Raw genomic sequence first — 13,426 nt, forward strand, 5'->3', positions numbered from 1 at the left:
TTAGCTTAAAGGGAAAATAGGTCCTCTCAATTTTTTTCCTTATCATGTTTTCTCAATTTTTCAAACTCAACTAGTTTTATTTTTCTTTTCCTTCTAAATTTCAAAACTTTCCCCTTTTTATATTTTAATAATGGCCTAGAATAGATAGATGTTCACATTACTCCATCATGTGTGTTTTTTTTTCAACATGAAAAAATATATTACTTATAAATAGTAATATCATTCTCTAAATAAATACTCTCTCAGTCCTTAATTATAAGCAAATTTGATTTTTTTAGTTCATTCAATTATTGATGTATGTGGTCTATAATATGAACCACATATATCAATAATTGAATGAACCAAAAAAGTCAAATTTACTTATAATTATGGACGGAGGGAGTACCTTTCTAAAAAATGTAAAAAAGTTGGTTCTCTAAAAATAATGTAAAAAAGTTGGTAAACTAAATCGGTAAGCTAATCTCTTTTCAGATGGAGTAATTTATTATTGATAAGAAATTGGATTTTTGCATAATCTAAAATGATGTCATGTCATATTATTTGGTGAGAATTGTTGATAGGAGCTAGATTTAGATCTCAAGTAGCATTTTTTTATAAATAGAAAGAATAGATACCAAGAAAACACACCATTATTCCTAAACAGAAAAAATATTCCAGCCTTTCAATTTTCACATACAATGAACCATGATTTTGTTTAATTTATTTACTCTCACCGGCAGCTTCAGTCACAAACACTGAAAACAATATATAAAGAAAAAAAAGAAAAATACCTTTTTCTTTTTCACTTTCCAACAGTACTTACCAGTAGAGTAGTTAAACAACAGACAGACAGATATAAACCACCGTTATCATAAGATACTCTTCAATGCCAATGAAGCAACCCAACAACTCCTTTTAAGGTTCTTGTCTTCCTTCTACTATTTCTATTTCTCACTGTTTTTCCATCAAAGTTTGTTACTTTCTTTGACCCTTTTGATTCTTCTTTCATTTTTCTCTTCTGGGTCACTCTCTTATCATCTTGTTTAGCTGAATTGTTACATGTCTTATTCAGATCTCTCTTTCACATGCATTTTTATATGTATGTTTGTTTAGATGCTTGTTTTTGTAATATTTAATATTTTATAATGATAGAAAATTGATATGGTTTTTTTGACTGAGTTTGAATTCAACTTCAACCTATTATTCTATGTTTTGTTTAATTATATCTTTTTGCTGTGTCTTGAAGATTTAAAATATTAATAATTGGTTAATGTCTCTTACAAGTTTTGTGCTTATGTTATTTGTCTGATTTGGATTAATTTAATATTACTAATAAGGATGTGATTGTGAGCATGTTTGAAATTCTGATTTTGAAGTTTTTTTTTTTCATGATTCTCCAATATAGTAAAAGACAGTAAAGTAGCACTTAATTTTGTTCTTGATTTTTGATACAGTTAAGTTGTGTAGGATACCAGGATACCAATTTCTGATTGAATTTATACAATTACTAAGTCATGGCGACGGTCCATGAGTTGTTAGCTCAGTGATAAGAGTTTGATCTTGTGGTTCTCGACTTTAATTAATAATAATATAAGTCATAGTGATGATTATTGATTATGACAAGGACACACCATAATGGAATGTTAGTCTTGCTCTTTACTATTACTATGACATTATTAATTTGTAGTAATATATTTATTTTTTATTTATTTGTAAGTAATGAGTACTATACTTTCCATTTCTGGAAAAATCAAGTAATCAATTAATAAAGTTATTTTTTATTTTTATTTTTATATTCTGGTGTTCAGTTACTAATCATTATGTAGTTTTTATGTAAAACTTAATTTTGTATTTATTAACTGTTAGATAAAGAATCTGTCAAGAAAAAAAACTGTTAGATAAAAGAAAGTTTTAATTATATTCTGTAGTTTCATAAGATCTTTCTTTAAATTACTGCAGTTAATTTGGATTGTTTTGTTGGCCTTGGATGCTGCTGTAATTGATTCGTTCATCATGGGTTTCCACCTTGCATTGTTTCTATTTTTGGCTTCTCTTCAAGTTACTTTAAGTCAAGATATTGAACACGGTTCGCTACTAGTAAATGGAGCTCAAGCAAAGGCTGAAACAGGTGATAACTTTATTTGCGCGACTATTGATTGGTGGCCTCATGATAAATGCGACTACGGCCATTGTTCTTGGGGATATTCATCTGTTGTAAATTTGGTGAGTATTTTCAGATTTTCATCTGTATAGAAAATGAAATCAATGCTCTTCTTGAGAATTTATATTTCCTTGAAAAGCAGCTAACCAGTTTTAGTCATTGTTCAACTGAATGTGGATTGATTTTGCAGGACTTATCTCATCCTTTCCTTGCCAAGGCAATCCAAGGTGTGTATGTCTAAATTACTTAAACGTATATGATTTAGAAAATCAGTTAGTCTGATAACTGTTGTTCATAAAATCGGACTGAACCGACCAGTTTTTCGGTTGTTTAACTTTTAAGTATTTATCTGTCATCCGGTTCAACCGTGGTTGAATGGATTGAACCATGACTCGGAGGTCTCAGTGGTTTGATCTCTACTCTAGTTTTTAAAACATTGTCGTTTTTGTTTTTGTTAATGTGGCTGCGTGACGTTAAAATGTATTGAGCATAATGTTATTCTTTTCATATGATTTTCTGAAAGCCCTCAAGCCTTTGAGGATAAGACTCGGAGGTTCTTTGCAAGACCAGGTCGTGTATGACATAGGAAATTTGAAGTCTCCTTGTCATCCACTTCAAAAAGTGAATGGTCAAGGTTGGTTATTTGGATTTTCAAAGGGATGTTTACACATGAAAAGGTGGGATGAGCTGAATCAATTTTTCAATCAGACAGGGTAAGCATCTTTACTTCATATATATTTGTTAATATCATCACTGTGACACTTACTTTCTCCTCTTTAAAACCAAATGAAAGCAATTTGGCATTTAATTAGGATATATATAACAAAGTTATAGTTTTCACTCTAATGGATTTGCTGCTGAAGGGAATGTGCACCATTTTCTTGGTGGTATAGTAGTCAATTTAGTCCTTTCTTCCTTTATAATTAAAGACTTTAGGTGATTCAATGTATTGTCTTCTATGCTGCATTATTGTAACAGTTTTTGTTAGCTTACAAAGAGTATCTGAGATATCAGGATGTGATCGACCCCATTTTGTGTAGATATGTACCAAAACAAAGAACTTGGATGACTGTGTCTGGTAGAATGACAATTACTTGTGGTAGGTGTAACTTAATTGAAGTTTGACACTTGCAGGGCCATTGTGACATTTGGCTTGAATGCGCTCCATGGGAAGCACCAGATTAGTCATCATGTCTGGGAAGGAGTCTGGGACCCTACAAATGCTTATGATTTTATAAAGTACACTGTTTCAAAGGGATACAAGATTGATGCATGGGAACTTGGTATGACAATAGACAAAATAGTTTGTTATTTTCATTAATTTATTAGTTTGTTTAGCATATGCCCAATTGTCATTTATTAGTTTGTTTAGCATATGCCCAATTGTCGGAGTGTTAATGGACTGATCTATAGTTTTCAAAGCCTAGGGGTTCATGGTCCAAAAGGTCTAAACAAGTGTTGTGAATTGCGGATCGCATAAAATAGCGATTCATTTAAATTCCACTACACAATAGTGCCTCTGTAACTGTTATTTGACTACATTTTGTTAGCATATGGCGGAACAATAGCGATTTGTACAAATTCTACTAAACCAATTGAACTTTATCCCGCTTTAGTCTTCTCTGTTGTTACCCGATATGGACTTATTGCATATGCTTATGTAGGTAATGAGTTAAGCGGTAAAGGCATTGGTGCATCAGTTGGCGTTACACAGTATGGGAGAGACTTGATAAAACTAAAACGAATTCTAGATGTGTTATACGAGAACTCCAGGTTCAAACCTTCACTTGTAGCGCCTGGTGGATTTTATGAAAAGGAATGGTACGATAAGCTTCTTCAGGTTTCTGGTTCAGGCATAATCAATGTTCTGACTCATCATCTGTATAATTTGGGCCCAGGTTTGCTTGTCACTCACATAATTCTCTCTAGTATAGTCATTTTTACTGAATATTTAATAGTAGTGGAGCAGCATCAGGTATAATCAGTTGAGGGAATAAAAACATGTTTGATTGGTAGACTGTTGCTGTTTTTTTGTAAAGCAGGTCATTGTTTATTTCCAGATGTTTTCTTCTCTTTATATTACATTTTTTGGATAGAAAATACCTTTTTCCCATCAAAATCAGTTATGTGAATTTCTTTTTATATATTGACAAAACATTAAGGACTAAACGGACAGATTTTACAAAAACATTCAGGACTGACAGATATGAAAAATGTTAACGATTACCTTTTTATTTCTTTTACTCGAGGGACAAAGTATGAGAGTGTGTAAGTTCAAGACAAAATTGGTGGTTTACTCATTTAAATTGTAAAGGGTAGCCTTGGCGCAACGGTAAAGTTGTTGTCACATGACTGAAAGGTTACTCATTTTAGTGCACTGGACTACCCTTTTTTACTCATATTTAAATTGTATCAAAGATGATATAGTTTTTTCACTTGCATTCGAAATACTATTGTCTGCCTTTCATAATCTATTTCTAAGTTAATTTCGCTTTTTCAGGTAGTGACGGACATCTTGAAGGGAAGATTTTAGATCCCAATCGCTTGAGCAAGGTGGAAACAATTTTCAGCAATCTTTCAGAAACCATTCAAAAACATGGTCCTTGGACTTCTGCATGGGTAGGAGAAGCTGGCGGGGCATATAACAGTGGTGGCCGTTATGTATCTAACACATTTCTGAATAGCTTTTGGTAATAATATTAATTCCATCGTTTTCTTTTCCTCTTTATAAGTTTTAGGTGCCAGAAGAAGAATTCTGATTTTTATTTAGAATGTGTATAACCGAATATTTGAATGACTCGTAGGTACTTAGATCAACTTGGAATAGCATCCACCTACAACACTAAAGTTTATTGTAGGCAGACATTAGTTGGAGGGAACTATGGCCTTCTCAATACGTCCACACTCACTCCTAATCCTGATTACTACAGGCACGTATAAATTTGATATATTTTATTTGAGGATTTATAGTGGTAATGCATGTCATTGTGAAACATTTCTAATCCTAGATTCTGGTTCTGCAAACAGCGCACTATTGTGGCATCGGCTGATGGGAAAGAAGGTTCTTGGTGTTTCGAGTGATATTTCTTCGCAATTTCTACGCACTTACGCCCATTGTTCAAAAGACAGGGTAAGTATGCTCATTTAGTACAACTCCTTTGGAAGGATATTATTTTATAGAGAGACGGGATGAGTTTAGTTTTCATTCTTTTATATATGATAAAATATGATGGAAATTATATATAATTAATATAAATAGGGTAATATTGATTGATTATTTGGTGAATATTATAATTTGATTACCTTAATTAGTGTAATTATGGACTGGTTCTTGGTAGTTTCATACTTGAGACGCATAGGTTCTGTCTAATGTCTTGTTTCGTTTTCTCTCGGCATGATATATGTAGTCTAACGAGAGACGTCAATAATCCATGAATACCTAGTGGATCCATTATTCATTGGTGTGTTTTTTCTCCCTAAATTACTGTAAACTTATAAACCCGAGTAAGCATGTGTTTGTTATTTTAAACACATCCCTCACACCCAACAGAATGAAGGTGCTGCAGACTACAACGTAGGCAACCCAAAGTTTCCGCTATTAAAGCGGCTAGGGGCAAACTACAATTAATGTGGCTTTCAGCTTTCTAACATATTTCAATTGCTAAACTGGATAAAGCCATCTCCATTCCCATTAAATACTTAAATATTTACGCACTACCTTCTATCTAATAAAGGTTTGAAAATATTTACACGCTACCTTTGATTTCTAGATCTTTATGTTTTTTGCAACTACATGCAATTTCAGTTGATAATGAATGTTTGAAAATATTGAATCCAGATTGATTCAGTGTCATTCTTAATTTGTTCCCAATTCTTTTTCTTGAAGCAAAATTTCCGATATCTTTTGACTTTTGCTAGTAATTTCAGCATTCCTCAAATTCTTATCCATTTCATTCCACAGGCTGGTGTAACACTATTGTTGATCAACTTAAGCAATCAAACTCACTTCATACTCAATGTGAAAAACCCTGTAACTGTTAAAGCAAATGAAGTAGCCAAAAACATCCATGAAGAAAAAAATTCATTCTTTCACAATCTCAAGAAAGCATTTTCTTGGATTGGAACAAAAGGATCAGAGGTCACATTCAGGGAAGAGTATCACTTAACTCCAAAAGATAATAACCTCAGAAGCCAAACCATGGTGCTAAATGGCATTCCACTAAAGCTAACAAATGAAGGGAATATTCCAGCAATGGATCCAGTGCACAATAATGTAAGATCTCCAATATATATAGTTCCTTTGTCAATTGCATTTATTGTGTACCCTAACTTTGATGCTCCAGCTTGTGCTAGATACTGAAATCTATAAAGTGTAAGGTTTCTGCTTTCAATATAGTCTTGTAAACTAGGCATTAAAACTATGGAATTGCAAGCTCTTGGTAATTGTAAGTAGTGAGCAAGTTATATAGCATTTACAATAATTTTAATTTTGAAGAACAAAATATGTATCAACTTGTGAATATATTTGTTGGTTTGAATTTTATTTCTGGTTTCACTTGAAGTTCCATGCAAAAGTATTTATTCCATTTGCTATCAATTATCACATGTAAATTTGTACCACTTTTTAGTTGTAACAAAAAAAATAATAGTATATGCCTATGATGGATATTGATCTTCTCCTTTTGCCATCAATTATCAATGTTTTGTTTGAAATCAAGAGTAATCCAGCAGATCACAAGGCTACTGGTGAGGTTATGGTACCAAATTATAATGCTGAAGAATATTTTAATACCTTAAAAAAGGTCCGTGACATCAGTGACACTACCAAACTCACAACAGGAAAGTTAAAAGAGATCCTAGAATACTACATTTGATGGTGCATATTCGAGGATAGATAATCCTGAACTCCATTTGATGTATGTTTTGGAACCCAAGGTCAAAATAAATTGGCCTCATTACTTGATATCCGGAGTCGCAACATAAATCCATCTTTTTCTTACTGCTCCATAATATCTAGGATTTTGAAGCATTTTGAGATCAAAGCTCCTGCCGAGTTTCTTGAGGAACCTACTCTTACTCAGTGTTTCAGTTACTCTACCATGAAATACATGAAATATACCATGGTATGGAAACAACATTTAGTACCTCATGCCCAAGAAAGGAGTAATTGTTACTTTGCTGGAGCACTTGCGAGTGCAGCAGGATGAGATGTGGGAGCGCCAACATGAGGAGGCACGTAGGCGACATACTCATGATGAAGCACAAACCCAATAATTTTAGAAGTTTCGACAACAACTTAATTCCTATGCAAGAGATTTAATTTGCATCCTATGCTACAAATCAGTTCAATATGCTTAACCAAAATATCCAATTCAATCATGGCTCCACTCAATACGCTATTAGAGCGCTACACCAAACTGTGGACGACGCAATCATCACCGCTACAATATTTTCTATCAAGAGATGATTGAACTCTTGGATTCTAAAACTATGATTCAAGGAAGGGGAGCATGGTTTAGATACATTCAACCTAGACTTGGACGTCATTGTAACCATGGTAGAGGACGTGGATATTAACATGAGAATGATGAAGATTAATCATGTTGTTTCATTTCTACCTTGTTTTGTCTTTGCTTCTTGCATTTTATTTTTCATGTTGGTGTGTTTTAATCCTTAAATAAATGAAAAAGGAAAAAAGATTGAGCTTCACAATGTCTCTCACTTTCTCTCTACCTCCTCTGTCTCCTTTAAACAACCACCACCTCCCTCCCCACCACAACTTTCTATATCTGATGCCAAAGAGGGTTCCAGCTCAGCTGCAGTGGAGTCAGCAGGAGACGAGAGAGTTCATATCAATACGCGCGCGAAGCTGGAGAGGATTTTTACTGCTTCTAAGAGGAACAAGACACTCTGGAAAGATTTGAAATGCAAGTGGAAGAATCTTGTCAATCGCTACAAGGTCTCTCTTTCTCTTTTATATCTTTTCAGAATTGTTTGATAATATGGATGTTGCAGAGAGACGTGTTGAAGATTTTTCTGGGTTTGTGTGTTGAAGATGGATGATTTGTTGGGTTTGGCTTTGTGTGTGTTTATGCAAAAGGATGCATAAAATAGTCTCTGTCTTGTATTGAATTGACAAAAGTTCCTCAATTAGATCATTGTTTTTATGTTTTTGTCACATAAAATACACTTAATTGACAAAGACAGAGATCATTTTGAAATATTATCAAAAGTTTCTCAATTAGACCTTGTCTCTGTGTTTGTCTCAAAATTTGAAAGTGATTTACAAAGACAAAAATCAATTTGGTAGTTTACTCGCTTTTTCCAATGTCAATCCAATTATATTTTCATTTTTTTATTTTCTAGATATACACATGGATTTTTCATTTATTTTTAATTCAGAAATCACCTACATGACATCCCATTCACTTAACTGAGAAGTCACGTAGGCATTGACCAAGTCAAGATTGAAACTTGTAAAGGGAGAAAAGTTAAGGGACTATGATTATGTTTTCTTCAATAAGGGTCAAAATCACAACTAGTGAAAAGTGTACTTAAACTATATTCAAAATTGACCACGGTAACTTGAATCAGATCAATTTTTTGAATTAATTATCCAAATCGATCCACATGTAATTTCATCTTTGAATCAAATGATTGTTTCTTAATCCAATATGAAGTGTCCCCTAAAAAAAATCCAATATGTAGTGTGAACACCCCAAACCAAAATATTTAAGTTGGACACTTTCATTTTGATTTGAATTGTATGTGTAAATCTGACTAGATTTGACACTTCCTCTTCAAAGAAAAAGACAGTCATTAATCAGAGACATTTGTGGCCTTTCAATTTCCAATTTGTGTCATTATTTACAACATACTCTCTCAGCCACAGTTATCCAACCATTATTGAGCCAACACAACATACTTTTCAATGCCAATGAAACAGCCCAACAACCCATTTTTAGGTTCTTGCCTTCTCCATCAAAGTTTGTTATTTTCTGTCACCCTTTTTCTTATTCTTTCATATCTTGTTTGGATGCTCTTTTTGGTATATATAATATTTACTAGTCTATTAGAAGCTTTTTTGTATTGTTTTTTTAATGATAAGAATGAGTTATGTTTCTTTGACTAAGTTTGAATTCAACCTATTATTCTATGTTTTTTTATAGTTATAGTATATTGTTGCTGTGTCTTCAAGATTTATAATAGTAATAATAATAATATAATTATGATTGGTTAATGTTTCTTACAAGTTTTGTCCTCATACTATTGAGTATTGACTGCCTTTGATTTATTTATTTGTTACTAATAATTTAATAAGCATGTGATTGTGAGCATGTTTGAGATTCTGACATTGAAGTTTATTTTCATGATTCACAAAATATATTGATATTTGAGAGAAAGTGAAGTGGCCCTTATTGAATTTAGGAATAAAATTACTATGTCATGGTTATGAGTATTGATCATGAGAATATAAGTGTTAACTTATAAAATGAAATTATCAATTTGGAAGATTATAATTTTCAATATATTTTTTTCTTTTATAAGTAATGAATTATTTGCTCAAAAAAGAAGTAATGAATTAACATGCTAATCAGGTAATCAACTTTTATCTATTACTGCAGTTAATTTGGATTAGTTACTGTGTTGGACTTGGATGCTGCTGCAATTGATTCAGTCATCATGAGACTCTACCTTGCATTGTTTCTCTTTTTGACCTCTCTTCAAGTTACTCTAAGTAAAGATATTGAACATGGTTTGCTACTAGTAAATGGAGCTCAAGCAAAAGCTGAAACAGATGATAACTTCATTTGCGCAACGATTGATTGGTGGCCTCCTGAATCATGCAACTTCGGCTTTTGTTCTTGGGCACATTCATCTATTGTAACTTTGGTGCGTATTTTTAGATTTTCACCTGTATATAAAATGAAATCAATGCTTTGAAATTTTATGTTTCCTTGGAAAGCATCTAACCTGTTTTAGTGATTGTTAAATTGAACGTGGATTGATTTTTCAGGACTTATCTCGTCCTCTCCTTGCCAAAGCAATCCAAGGTTTGTATGTCTAAATTACTTAAATGTATATGATTTAGATAATTTGTTAGTTTTATGACCGATGTTTTTAAAAATCGGATAACATTGTTGATGACATTATTAATGTGGCTGCATGAAGTTTAAATGTATTAAGCATAATGTTATTCTTTTCATATCATTTTCGGATAGCCCTCAAGCCTTTGAGGATAAGACTTGGAGGTTCTCTGCAAGACCAGGTGGTGTATAACGTAGGAAACTTGAAGTCTCCTGGTCATTCATTTCAAAAGATAAAAGGTGGATTTTTAGGATTTTCAGAGGGATCTTTACACATGCAAAGGTGGGATGAGCTGAATCATTTTTTCAATAAGACAGGGTGAGAATCTGATCATTATATTTGTTATTATCTTCTCATTTTTTTCACTTTCTCTTCTTTTAAACCAAATAAAAAGGATAGTTTCAATTCAGTGCTTTCCTCCTTATAATTGAAGACTTTAGGTGATTTATTTATTGTTATTTGAAGTGATTGAATGTATTGTCTTCTATCCTGCATTATTGCAACAGTTTTTGTTAGCTTACAAAGACTGTATGAGATATCAGGATGTGATCCACTCCATTGTGTAAATATGTACCAAAACAAAGAACTTGGATGTGATCCACTATTGATTGAAGTTTGACACTTGCAGGGCCATTGTAATGTTTGGCTTGAATGCGCTCAGTGGGAGGCACAAGATTAGTAATAATAGTAATGTTTGGGAAGGAGTCTGGGACCCTACAAATGCTTATGATTTTATAAAGTACACTGTTTCAAAGGGATACAAGATTGATGCATGGGAACTTGGTATGACAATAGACAAAGTAGTTTGTTATTTTCGTTATTGTATTAGTTTGTTTTAGGGGTTCTTGGTCTAAAAGGTCTAAACAGTGTTGTAAATCGCAGATCGCATAAAATAGCGATTCATTCAAATTCCACTACGCTACAATGCTATAGTGCTGCTATAACTGTTATTGACAACATTTTGTTAGCGTATGGCGAAACAATAGCGATTTATTCAAATTCTACTACGGTATAGAACCGCTATTTAACAACACTGGTCTAAGCCAATTGATCTTCATCCCACTTTAGTCTTCTCTGTTGTTATCCGATGTGGACTTATTGCATATGCTTATGCAGGTAATGAGTTGAGTGGTACAGGCGTTGGTGCATCAGTTGGCGTTGCACAGTATGGGAAAGACGTGATAAACCTTAAACGAATTCTAAATGCGTTATACAAGAACTCGAAGTTCAAACCCTCACTTGTAGCACCTGATGGAAGTTATGATAAGGAATGGTACAATAAGCTTCTTCAGCTTTCTGGTCCAGGCGTAATCAATGTTCTGACTCATCATTTATATAACTTGGGCCGAGGTTTGCTTATCACTCACATAATTCTTTCTAGTATAGTCGATTTCACAGAATATCTAATATCCTAATCATAATCTATTTTGTTCACTTGCATGCAAAATACTATTGTCTACCATTCATAATCTATTATTTCTAAGTTAATTTCTCTTTTTCAGCTAATGACACACATCTTGTAGAGAGGATTTTAGATCCTGATAAGTTGAGCGAAGTGGAAACAACTTTCAGAAATCTTTCCGAAACCATTAAACAACATGGTCCTTGGGCTTCTGCATGGGTAGGAGAATCTGGCGGGATATCTAGGAGTGGCAGTCGTGATGTATCTAACACATTTGTGAATAGCTTTTGGTAATATTCCATCATTTTCTTTTCCTTTTTCTATGTTTTAGGTGCCAAACGAAGAATTCTGATTTTTTTATATAGGATGTGCTTAACCGAATATTTGAATGACTCGTCGTAGGTACTTAGATCAACTTGGAATGGCATCCACCCACAATACTAAAGTTTATTGTAGGCAGTCATTAATCGGAGGGAACTATGGCCTTCTCAATACCTCCACTCTCGCTCGTAATCCTGACTACTACAGGCAAGTATACATTAAATATTACAGAAAAATAAAAATCAGAGATTAATAGATAATTTGATATACTTATATTCCCTGGAATGTTACTTGAGGATTTATAGTATTAATGTATGTCATTGTTAAACATATCTAATCCTAGATTCTGGTTCTGCAAACAGCGCACTATTGTGGCATCGGCTGATGGGAAAGAAGGTTCTTGGTATTTCGAGTGATATTTCATCGCCATTTTTACGCACTTACGCTCATTGTTCAAAAGAGAGGGTAAGTATGCTAATTTATTACAACTTCTTAGGAAGGATATTATATTATAGTGAGATGTGATGAGTTTAGTTTTTATATATGATTAACTATCTAATAAAGATCTTTGCTTTGTAGATCTTTATGTATTTTGAAACTACATGCTTAATTTCCTAGTAATTCTTAATCTTACCAATTTCATTTTACAGACTGGTGTAACACTACTGTTGATCAACTTAAGCAATCAAACTCAGTTCACACTCAATGTGAAAAACCCTGTAACTGTTAAAGCAAATAAAGTGACCAAATTCAGGGAAGAGTATCACTTAACTCCAAAAGATAATAACCTCAGAAGCCAAACCATGTTGCTGAATGGCATTCCACTCAAGTTAACAAATAAAGGGGGTATTCCAACAATGAATCCAGTGCACACTAATGTGAAATCTCCAATATACATAACTCCTTTGTCCATTGCATTTATTGTGTACCCAAACTTTGATGCTCCAGCTTGTGCCAGGCACTGAAAACTATAAAGTCTAAGGTTTTTATACAGCCTTGTAAAGTAGGCCTTAAAAATAAGGAACTACAAGCTCTATGTAATTCTAAGTAGTGAACAAGTTAACCCACTTGGGTTGGCTTGGTGGTGTTGCCTTGAGACCTTGAATTGAAGTGTGATCCTCTCAAGGTTTTAGGTTCGATTCTCCCCGGTGCCAATTTTGGTAGGCTAAGGTTTGCATGGTGGTGTTGCCTTGGGACCTTGAAGCATGCTCCTCTCAAGGTCTCAGGTTCGATTCTCCCCGACCAATTTCGGTAGGCTAGTTCTGCTTCTCCAGAAAAAATAGTGAGCCTATATGGCCTTTACAATAATTTTAATTTTGAAGAAGCATAAAAATTTATCAACTTATGAATATATTTGTTGGTTTACATTTTATATTGCTTCACTTCAAGTTCAATGCAAAAGTATTCATTTCCTTTGCCATCAAGTTTCACATGTGAAAAACGTATTTGCCTTTGATGGAAATAGATCCTCTCCA

General features: G+C 33.4%; 2 protein-coding genes across 7 annotated transcripts; both read left to right on the forward strand.

Annotated features, from left to right (window-relative positions):
- The first annotated feature begins 857 nt into the window (after nt 1-857).
- Nucleotides 858-6,695, forward strand: LOC146936094 (heparanase-like protein 2). 2 transcript variants are annotated; one of them, XM_085751108.1, is made up of 10 exons: nt 858-1,078; nt 1,939-2,202; nt 2,331-2,367; nt 2,664-2,853; nt 3,275-3,423; nt 3,805-4,038; nt 4,641-4,830; nt 4,945-5,070; nt 5,168-5,270; nt 6,102-6,695. In XM_085751108.1, exons 2-10 carry the CDS (start codon nt 1,993-1,995, stop codon nt 6,498-6,500), a joined length of 1,638 nt encoding a protein of 545 aa, XP_085607234.1. In that variant the 5' UTR covers nt 858-1,078; nt 1,939-1,992; the 3' UTR covers nt 6,501-6,695. The 2 variants fall into 2 exon arrangements, with proteins under 2 accessions (XP_085607234.1, XP_085607233.1); XM_085751107.1 differs by having other exon boundaries at nt 858-899.
- A 320-nt stretch (nt 6,696-7,015) lies between these two features.
- On the forward strand, nt 7,016-13,375 carry LOC146936095 (heparanase-like protein 2). 5 transcript variants are annotated; one of them, XM_085751113.1, is made up of 10 exons: nt 7,016-8,099; nt 9,766-10,033; nt 10,158-10,194; nt 10,363-10,546; nt 10,857-11,011; nt 11,345-11,578; nt 11,731-11,920; nt 12,033-12,158; nt 12,314-12,416; nt 12,602-13,375. In XM_085751113.1, the coding sequence occupies exons 2-10, from the start codon at nt 9,824-9,826 to the stop codon at nt 12,914-12,916; spliced, it is 1,554 nt and encodes a 517-aa protein (XP_085607239.1). In that variant the 5' UTR covers nt 7,016-8,099; nt 9,766-9,823; the 3' UTR covers nt 12,917-13,375. The 5 variants fall into 5 exon arrangements, with proteins under 5 accessions (XP_085607239.1, XP_085607238.1, XP_085607237.1 ...); XM_085751112.1 differs by lacking the exon at nt 7,016-8,099 and adding an exon at nt 9,035-9,253; XM_085751111.1 differs by lacking the exon at nt 7,016-8,099 and adding an exon at nt 9,035-9,188.
- Nucleotides 13,376-13,426: the final 51 nt, after the last annotated feature.

The sequence above is a fragment of the Medicago sativa genome, chromosome 3 (assembly GCF_051527215.1).
Source record: "Medicago sativa cultivar Bolivia chromosome 3, Bolivia_mono, whole genome shotgun sequence".
Taxonomy (NCBI): Eukaryota; Viridiplantae; Streptophyta; class Magnoliopsida; order Fabales; family Fabaceae; genus Medicago; species Medicago sativa.

Excerpts from the sequence above, each read along its gene's own strand:
- LOC146936094 (XM_085751108.1), top strand. The coding sequence starts at position 1,993 with ATGGGTTTCCACCTTGCATTGTTTCTATTTTTGGCTTCTCTTCAAGTT. Across the intron at positions 2,854-3,274 it reads CAATTTTTCAATCAGACAGG|GGCCATTGTGACATTTGGCT; the intron begins GTAAGCATCTTT and ends TGACACTTGCAG. Across the intron at positions 5,071-5,167 it reads CCTAATCCTGATTACTACAG|CGCACTATTGTGGCATCGGC; the intron begins GCACGTATAAAT and ends TTCTGCAAACAG.
- LOC146936095 (XM_085751113.1), top strand. The coding sequence starts at position 9,824 with ATGAGACTCTACCTTGCATTGTTTCTCTTTTTGACCTCTCTTCAAGTT. Across the intron at positions 10,034-10,157 it reads ATTCATCTATTGTAACTTTG|GACTTATCTCGTCCTCTCCT; the intron begins GTGCGTATTTTT and ends TTGATTTTTCAG. Across the intron at positions 11,921-12,032 it reads ACATTTGTGAATAGCTTTTG|GTACTTAGATCAACTTGGAA; the intron begins GTAATATTCCAT and ends GACTCGTCGTAG.